The following is a 10,007-nucleotide window of genomic DNA, read 5'->3' as shown; positions in this document are numbered from 1 at the left end:
CCAATTGACTCAAATGATATCAGTTGTGTTCTGGTGCTTGACAGGGTCATACCAGCCATTGATTGGTTACCTGGACTGGCCGAGCTGTTTCATTTCCCTACTGCTGTAAAGGAGTGTTGCTAGCTCGGATAGGTCCTCCCACCCTTTCCAAAGCCGGGATCTTAGAGGCCCCTAGGGTGATGATGTCTGTCGTGTGTGTGTGTCTGACTCATCTCAGCATTGAGAGTGACAGAAAGACCAACCAGCATGACCATGACATAGGGATTATCTTGATATGATGAATTTGCTTCATCACCGAATCTGTACAATTATGTAGAATTTCTAATAAAGCTTACAATCATGTCTAAACAGCTGAGCTTTGAAGTGTATTCATACAGCGGAGTTGATTTGGAGCAGGTGTGGACAGGTATTTGTATTTATTATGGATCCCCATTAGTTCCTGCCAAGGCAGCAGCTACTCTTTCTGGGGTCCAGCAACATGAAGGTAGTTCATACAGTTTTAAAAACATAACATTACATTCACAGATTTCACAACACACTGTGTGCCCTCAGGCCCCTACTCCACCACATATCTACAGTACAAAATCCATGTGTATGTGTGTGTATAGTGCGCATGTTTTCGTGTGTGCGTGTGTATGCATGTGTCTGTTTGTGTTGCCTCACAGTCCCAGCTGTTCCATAAGGTGTATTTTTATCTGTTTTTTAAATCACATTTTACTGCTTGCGTCAGTTACTTGATGTGGAATAGAGTTCCATGTAGTCATAGCTCTATGTAGTACTGTGCACCTCCCATAGTCTGTCTTGGACTTGGGGCCTGTGAAGAGACCTCTGGTGGCATGTCTTGTGGGGTATTTATGGGTGTCCGAGCTGTGCCCCAGCAGTTCAAACAGACAGCTCAGTGCATTCAACATGTCACGTGGAAAACTGGTATCTGAAGATTTTTCTATAGCAAAGAAAAGTCTTATCAGTTAGAGGACCACTTTGCCTTCCACTCCATTTGACATTTGATAGCTGTGTGATAGGAGAGACTGTGTTAGGTAGGCCTAATAGATCTCTGTGTTTGAAGTCTGAAAAGAGCTGGAGTCTCTGTGGAGTGGTTGTTGTTACTGAAATGCCTGTGTTATGCAGGAGAGAACACACAGTTTAGGCAGTGACTCAGGCTGCATGTATTACTGTGATTAGCTGGAGCTACTGCAGTGTGGGGAGAGAGAGAAAAAAATAGAGAGTGGTGGAGCGAGAGCTTCCCTGAATGTCTATGCGATTGTGTTTTCACAGGTCTACTGTGTTAATATACAATGCAGTTTCCCTCTCTCCACTCCCTCCTTCTCTCCTCCACTCTTTCTCTCTGTATGCTAATCTTCACTCGCTCTCACTGCTCAAATCTCTTTCTCCTGCCTTCGCCTCTACAGTGAAGATGACATCTCCAGTTTTGATGAACCAGCAAGCCTCTCCTACTGGCCGGTGGCTGCCCAGCAAGACCCCACAAGATCGGGCTTTCTGGGTGAGGACTTGCCCCCTCTAAAGTGGTTCTTCAGCAAAGGCACTGACAGCACCGGCCAGGTCTGAGTAAGTACTGCTCTGAAGGAATCTTTCACTGATAACAAGGTGGTATTGATAGCACTGACAGAGTAACAACAAAGAATGTGTGTGCTGACAAGATTGTGTGTGCAGCACATATTAACTGCCTGTAACTGCTCTGCTTTTGTTTGCCCATCTCATCATCTCAGCATGTTGATTGATTAGTTCTTATACTATGACAGGGGAATTTTAGCCAGATGTGATAGCGCTATAGAACAGCTGCCTGCTCCGGTAGTAGGGAAGCGTATTCTATTGTCACGACACTGAGATGCTGTGTTAGCATTAAATGTGTCTTTGTTTACCCATCTTCTTCAGCATCAATGTGCAGTAGCATCCCACCTCTCATATAGTCGATCTCCAACTTCATAGGGGAATCACAGCGTTCACATTCTGATGCCTCTCTCTGCTATGATGTACTGTTTTCTTCAAAGGATTCTGAAAATGTCCGTGTTATATCTCACTTTTTTCTGATGGCTTTCTTTTGCCTAGATCTCGATGTAGGAAATAAACATACAGTGCAGGTTAGATCGTAACTTGGTAGAACAAACAATCATCTCTCTTGATAGTTCAATCGGGAATCACATCAATTTTTTGCCACAAAGTTTGGACCACAGAACTTTGATTTGTGTCCTGGGTTTGCCATTGGTAAGGCACTTAGTGAGTTATTGTCAGTTGAACGTGTGCATTGGTTGGCCTGTGTGGCTAAAATATATTCTGTAGGCTATCAAAATAATAAAGAGAGTTGCACACTCGATATACACGCTCCAAGTAATGTATTGGGTAAACTACCAACGTTTCTGCATCACTGTGCCTTCTTCAGGGTGAAGCCAAAACGTTGGTGATTTACCCAATACATTTCTAGGAGCTTGTATATACAGTGTGCAATTCTCTTTATTTTGTAGCCTACAGAATATATTTTTATATTTGCTGTTAGTCAGCACCTCTACCAACTGTCTTGGGTGTGCGCCAATATATTCTGTAATTAAAAAAGGAAAAGCAGAAAAGTCCGAAATTATCAAAATGATCAAAAATGTATTTCCATGGAAACAGTTGTTTCCCTCTGTCTCTCTCTCATTTCTTCCTCAGGTTCCTCTCAGAGCAGGTGACAGCTCCTGTTTCTTTATAAGGCCCACAGTCAATTGTATTACAATATGTACATATTAATCATAGTGGTTTATAATAAATTATGATATTCAAGTCTTTAGTCTTGTTACAATACACCTCATCCTCACTTGCTTTAAAATGGTCATCATTAAAAATGTATGATGATTAATATGAAATATCTGCCTTTCCCCTCGGTCTTACACTGAGGTGACTGATGAAGGCATATTAATGTATTTTCAATGGACTAATTTCCACTCAAAGACAGAGAGGTGGGTTCTATAGAGAGGAGTTTAACTAGGGACAGATATAGTTGGGTTTATTAGGGGTTCCAAATGGTGCATAGAGGGGTATAGGGAGTGGACATAGCTATACATTTAGGATAAAATATATCCATACAGTGCCTTCAGAAAGTATTCATACCCCTTGATAAAATGGATTTTCAAACATCTAGACATAATACCCCATAGTGACAAAGTGAAATGCAGAAATATCTAATTTACATACAGTAAGTATTCACACCCCTGAGTCAATACATGTGGCAGTGATTACAGCTGTGAGTCTTTCTGGATAAGTCTCTAAGAGCTTTGTACACCAGGATTGTACAATATTTTCACATTCTTTTTCAAATTCTTCAAGCTCTGTCAAGGTGGTTGTTGATCAGTGATAGACAGCCATTTTCAAGTCTTGACATAGATTTTCAAGACGATTTAAGTCAAAACTGTCACTCGGCCATTCAGGAACATTCACTGTCTTCTTGGTAAGCAACTCCAGTGTATATTTGGCCTTGTGTTTCAGGTTATTGTCCTGCTGAAAGGTGAATTTGTCTCCCAGTGTTTGTTGGAAAGCAGACTGAACCAGGCTTTCCAATAGGATTTTGCCTGTGCTTAGCTCTTGTTTCTTTTTATCCTAAAAAACTCCATAGTCCTTACAGATGACAAGCATACCCATAACATGATGCAGACACCAACATGCTTAAAATATTTAGAGTGGTACTCAGTGATGTGTTGTGATGGATTTGCCCCAAACACAATGCTTTGTATTCATTTCTTTACCAACTTTTTTTGCAGTTTTACTTTTGTACCTTATTGCAAACAGGATGCACATTTTGGAATATTTGTATTCTGTACAGATTTCCTTCTGTTCACTCTGTCATGTAGGTTAGTATTGTGGAGAATCTACAATGTTGTTGATTCATCCTCAGTTTTATCCTATCACAGCTATTAAACTCTAACTGTTAAAGTCACCATTGGCCTCAGTGACATTCCTGAACGGTTTCATTCCTCTCCGGCAACGGAGTTAAGAAGGATGCCTGTATCCTTGTAGTGACTGAGTGGATTGATACACTATTCAAAGTGCAATTAATAACTTCAACATGCTCAAAGGGATATTTAATGTCAGCTTCTTCTTTTAACCCATCTGCCAATAGGTGCCCTTCTTTACGGGGCATTGGAAAACATCCCTGTTCTTTGTGGTTGAATATGTGTTTGAAATTCACTGCTCAAGTGAGGGACCTTACAGATAATTGTATGTTTGGGGTACGGACGTGATGTAGTCATTAAAAATGTATCTTAAACACTATTATTGCACACAGAGTCCATCCAACTTATTATGTGACTTGTTAAGCAAATGTTTACTCCAGAACGTATTTAGGCTTGCCATAACAAAGGGGTTGAATACTTGACATTTTTCTAAGCATAATTCCACTTTGACATTATGGGATATTGTGTGTAGGCCAGTGACAAAATCTCAATTGAATCCATTTTAAATTCAGGCTGTAACACAACAAAATGGAGAGAAAGGCAAAGGGTGTGAATACTTTCTGAATGTACTGCATATGGAAAATATGGAACGTATTTAGGGAGTATCCATTTAATGAAAGAAGTGTGGGGTAGGCAAGAGGAATATGTGAATTTGCACTTGTATTCACCTGTAGACAGGAGGCGGTGCAAAACCGGGTGAAATGTGACTTGGAGAAAGAGAAAGGGCTGAAGGCGGTGAGCAGATAGAACCAGGTGGTGTAGCTGCGCTCTAGCGCAAATCCATGCATGTTAATGTGAGTCGTGATGAGAGGAGAGCTCTGCTGCTGGAGCTCTCCAATACCCTCAAGTGTCATTTCCAAAAGCCTGCTTATCCCTGTCGATTGATCCTCTTTGTGTGATGTACCAATGAATGTACCCATATAGCATCAAGTTTTCTGAGTTGCTGATGTCGTGACCAGGGACTTAGCTATAGAAAACAATCACAGTGTCAGTTTTAGGGTTTAGGGATTGGACCTGATAGGTTTAGGTAGGGAAACTAGAACTGGTGTCGTGACAGAATCTGTGCCACGGATGTACTCGTGTAACATGTTAGTGATTCACTGCCGCCTACAGCCCATACGTTACAGTATCACCCGTGGCCTCTGGTCACCCTGCAGTCTGAATGTAGAGCAACAACAAAACTGGGGTGAAACCTCTGTGCACTCCTCCCCTGCAAACGGACTGACTCATACCACACATTATTCAACATATATAAAACATCTCAAGAGGTTTGATCGAGCTGTAGATAGCTAATTCTCCTCTATGTGTTATCCCCTTGCTGCTAATCAGCTCTTATAAATCTAACTAAATTAATAGAGAACATCTGGTTCTCTGACAGTCTATGCAGCAACTATTGAATTAGAGTCAAGCTGTGGTTGAAGTCCTGCCAACTCAAAATGCACAATAAACTCTTGTAAAATAATGTATTTATTTAATCAAATATACTTTGAAAGGGTAAACATACAGAAATTCCTTGCTGTTACAAAAGTAGTTCTAACTGCAGCCTAAGAGGTTACAGGTTCTTCTTGGTGAAGCGCCTGAATGGCTTCATCATTGCTGAAAAGACCCTGACAATCGTTTTTTGACAGGCTGAGATATGGAGGGAGAAACCTCTCCAACTGGAGCTAGAAACACAAGAGAAATGGATGGGGGGGGAGAGCGAGAGATGCAGTATAGTAACGTTGAAAAATAACATACCTATGTTTCTAACACACACCTAAGCAAAACTACAAGCTATAGCAGAGCTCTAAAATATCCTTACCTATGCAATGTCAGTCAGTAGAGGGAATCTCAGTCTGTTCCTGGACTGAATGGCAGTCCTTTTTGTTTCCTCTCTTGGAACGCTAACAGAAGAAAGGTAAAGAAAATGGTACAGAGAATAAATAAATAAATGGAACACTTCTGAATCCAAGGCACCAATTTAGTGATTAATAAAACATATTTATCTCATGTATTTGTCTTATCATATCAATAACATCAAAAACATCAGCACCTCACTGGAACCAAAAACAAATGCTAACTCCCTGCTATACCTTGAAGTTGATCCTGAGTTTGGTCATTGAAAAGCAAAGGAAGCTCCTTCTTGCTTTCTGCTCAGCCCCCCTCTCTGTCTCAGCCTGGTCTGATGGGTTTGTTGCAGCAGAAGCTGGTCTTGACGCCTCCTTGCATCCCTGTACCAGCTGCTGGGTCAAGGACTTTACCAGGACTGTGTCAAATGCAGGGTCCTGGGAGGAAAGAGCTGCTTGCAGGGTGTTATAAGAGCCAAACTCCTCCATGAGGTTTTTATGTACACCTCTGAACACCCTGTGGATGTTCAGGTTCTGCGAATATGCCTTTGTCCTGGAGAATCTGGATGCAGCACAGAACTCAGACAGGACTTGTCTGATGAGTTGCTGAGATGTTTCTGTCAGATCTGCTGCCTGTTGGGAGGGTCCATCTAGGGTTGAGGGTCTGATCTCCGATAGCAACCGTATCACCAGTATGGCGACCAAACAGATGACATCATCTTTGCTGGAGTCCATCAACTACTGCAGTGGGAATGCAGTGGCACTGCTGATGTCCGGGGTGATTAAGAGCTCCCTCAGATGGCCAGAGCTGCTGGGGATACACTCCTCCTTCTCTTCAATGTCAATCCCATCTCCCTTTGGTACCAAAGAGGTTCCCTTGCTGGTGAAAGACTGAGTGGAGGATCGAAAAGAGGCTTTAGCACTCGGCGGTCGACTGCTGTCAGTAATTGGACTGTTACGATGCAGGGGTTCATCTGTGTGTGCCATCATCTTTGTCTTTAGGTCACTTGAAGAAATCTCTGGCATTTTAGAGACCCTGGTGTCGATGCAGGAGCTCCTGACGATGGGGCAGGTCAGATCAAAAGGCACTTGGTCAGGGATGAGAGTGCCAGGTAGGTTGATCTCGAACTCACTCTGACCTAGGACCCTTTAAAGAGCTGGACAAGGAACTACGACCATTTAAAGAAGTGGACAAAGATGAACAGGTTCTAGGGATGTCTTGGCAGACTTGTTCACTGTCATCCTCACTTTTCTCAACCTCCTTCAGCATAGTTCCTACCATATCATTGATCTGAAGGAGCTCCCTGGAATCCTTAATTCGCCCTAAGTTTGAGATTTCACTCTGGATAGCAACCAGGATTTCCCCAAGGGTCTCTTTGGAAGAAGCATTTTCTGTCCTTTCGGATCCGGGTGGCTTCAGCCCTGTGAAGAAATCCTTATGTGTGTTCTTCATACTGACGCAGATGGTCTTAGCTGTTGACCAAAGCTTCTCTGATATTTTAACACTCAATTCAGTATCATCCAGTTGGGAGCCCCAGTGGGAGCACTGTGAAACTCTCCCACTTCTTTCCAGTAGCACAGTGTCAGTGGACTCATTTTTCTGGAAAATAGTCCCCATTCCTTTGACAAAGGTTTCCACTAATCCAGAGGCTGTATTCTCAGAGGACATGGATTCTGAAAGGATCTGTGTGATAAAGGAATGACTGGATCTCATCAGCACTTTACTCACTGCCTCTTCTGCCTGAGTCTGGAAGTCATTGCTAGAGAGCTTCTTAATGCTCTGAATCAGACTAGTTAAGGACTCTGTGATTCTGACACTCTCTTCTGAGCTCAGTTGAGAATATTGAGTACTCACGCTCAAGTCTTCATTGGGTGAGGGTGACTGGGAAATAGTATAGTCATCGAGCTTTGATAGGTATACCATCAACAAACCAACAAGCCTCTAGGGACTCATCAGATGAACTGACAACGGCCAAGGATTTACTCTCCACTTTTGATAACTCTGACTTGTAGATGGAAAAAACACTGCTAAGAACTTCTTGAGTACTGGTATCCAGATTGGAGAGACAGAGAGCTGGTATTGGTTGGCTCTCACTGGGAACTCTACTAAGTACGGTGCTGGGTAACTGGACCTCAACAGTTGAAACAGTTGCCTTTTCCAGGGTGTCTGAAGTCTCCTGAAGAGAAGCATCCTTAGCCACACCTTCTTCTCGAGCGGATAGTTAAAAGGTCCCTCAACTTTGCTCGTATACGGCCGTAGAGTGTGCGGGCTAGAGAGAAGGTTATCATCTGTGAAGATCCTGTTTTGTGGTCATTTACAGGAACTGGCCAATCAACTGCTTCACATGTGCCTTCAAATGATGCTATCGTCTCCATGCCTCTAACAAATGCCTTAACAATCACTGTGGCAGTGGAGGTTACAGGTGTCAGGGCTGTGCAGCTGGTATTCAGGGGAGCTTCAGTAAGGCTAGGAGCAGCACTAGAAGGCCTAGAGGAAGGAGCCATGCCAGAAGAGCTGCTGACTTTCCTTGTAAGGATGGTGCTCACCGCCTTCAGGGCTTTAGACTGAAAGTCGGGCAAGAGAGGGTATGCATCTTTCTGGCCACCACACTGGTAGAGGATCCAGTCTCTTTGAGAAAGTGAGTGGTCCCTTCTTTCCCAGATGGACACTCAACATCAAGGTCACATTGAAGATTGGTCAGACATTTAGACCCCAAGATTGTCATCTTCTTGGCCAGATCCAATAGGATGTTGAAGTCCTGTGCCATTTTGTCCATTGTGCCGACAATGGCATCCAGCACATCATCGGTCACAGGGTCCATGAGGGGCTCGATAAACCCTACCCACTCTGGCTCAGACGTTTGGCTCTGTAGCTCGGCCAGGATCTGCACCGAGGCTACCCGAATGACCTCCTTGCCTGCTGCTATGTCCTGACTGTCCATAGGGGGGAAACTCCCCGAGCTGGCCTGAATGGCCACTGAGAGGCCAGAGTTAAGCTGTTGTACTACCTCTCCCACGATAGCACAGCTCAACTCGGAGGAGCTGGAGGAGGTGGGGTTGGAGTGACCCTCAACCAGAGATATCAGGAGGCTCTCTTCCGTTACCCCAAAAAGAGCCTTCAGAGGCTCCTCCATGAGGGGAGCCTCTCTAGTTGCAGGCAAGCTCTGCAATGAGGTCTGGGACCTTGAAGATAAACACACAATCACCACTTATGCCATGCAAATGTGACCAACTGGTATCTAATCTGGGCCATTAGTGAGCCTGATAACCAAATTAGAGCAATGATGGTCTCATACCACCGTAGTTCTAGAAGCCTAAAGCCAACTGACACGATTTTTTGCCTGATTTTTATGTTTGTACGAGATCAGAATATGACTAATTCTGAAAGGCATGTACCTGATCTATTTATTCATAGATGACTTTATGGCTTACCCAGTTAAAAATGACTTTCACCTGGACCCACCCCCTCAGTGGCAACATTTCTGACCAGAATTTAAAACTACAAGGTGTGAATTCCAAGTTAATAATTAATGATAAATATGGGTCAGGTCTTGCAATTATTAAGTTGAAATATTGCTGTGAACATACCTCTTAGGCGAACAGCATGGTGATGAGATCCTGCGGGTGGATTTTTGGCGGCACCCTGCACTCTCCTTAGTCCAGTTGTTCATCTCACTGATCAGCAGCCTTTTCTCTCTCTCATCCAGACTGCCTAAGGAATCCTCAGACCATGTCAGAGAGCACTGGGATTCTGGGGAGGTTGCCCCACTCCTCAGGTTCACCCCCATGATACGAGCTAGCGCTGGTAGGAGAATGCGGAGGGCTGTCTGGGTCACGACTTTTAACAATCTTCGACACAGCATGGAGAGCTGCTCGAATGTGAGCTATGGCCAACAAACAGAGTAATGTTTTTGTCAATCAAGCAATTCCATGACACCATTCCCTATATAGCGCACAACTTTTGACCAGAACCTTATGTGGAGAGACTTACGTTATTTTTCATGCCATGCTGAATCACTCTCCATTGGCTAGAGAAAAGAAAAGAAAGGAAACATATTTTACCTGCACACTGATGTTGAGTTAGTGGAGTCACTAGATATCCATGTCAGGGAAAATAAAAGTGTATTTAATTAAGCTGTTAGCAAGTACATGAGACATTTTGTTCTTGATTTACAGGAAGAGTTAGGGGTGTGGTTACAGTGATGTTAGGTGTAGTGTCTAAAATCCTATTTGTGGTTAG

General features: G+C 43.4%; 1 protein-coding gene across 1 annotated transcript; it reads right to left on the bottom strand.

Moving 5' to 3' along the window:
* Window positions 1-5,439: 5,439 nt before the first annotated feature.
* LOC118393095 (uncharacterized) lies at window positions 5,440-9,941 on the bottom strand. The gene is made up of 5 exons (XM_035785403.2): window positions 9,759-9,941; window positions 9,356-9,651; window positions 6,014-8,950; window positions 5,743-5,824; window positions 5,440-5,605 (listed from the first exon to the last, which is right to left on the bottom strand). The coding sequence occupies exons 1-3, from the start codon at window positions 9,768-9,770 to the stop codon at window positions 8,320-8,322; spliced, it is 939 nt and encodes a 312-aa protein (XP_035641296.2). The 5' UTR covers window positions 9,771-9,941; the 3' UTR covers window positions 5,440-5,605; window positions 5,743-5,824; window positions 6,014-8,319.
* Window positions 9,942-10,007: the final 66 nt, after the last annotated feature.

The sequence above is a fragment of the Oncorhynchus keta genome, chromosome 14, assembly GCF_023373465.1.
Source record: "Oncorhynchus keta strain PuntledgeMale-10-30-2019 chromosome 14, Oket_V2, whole genome shotgun sequence".
NCBI classification, from domain to species: Eukaryota; Metazoa; Chordata; class Actinopteri; order Salmoniformes; family Salmonidae; genus Oncorhynchus; species Oncorhynchus keta.
Note: the sequence above shows the minus strand (reverse complement) of the source record. Positions and strands in the feature narration are given on the sequence as shown.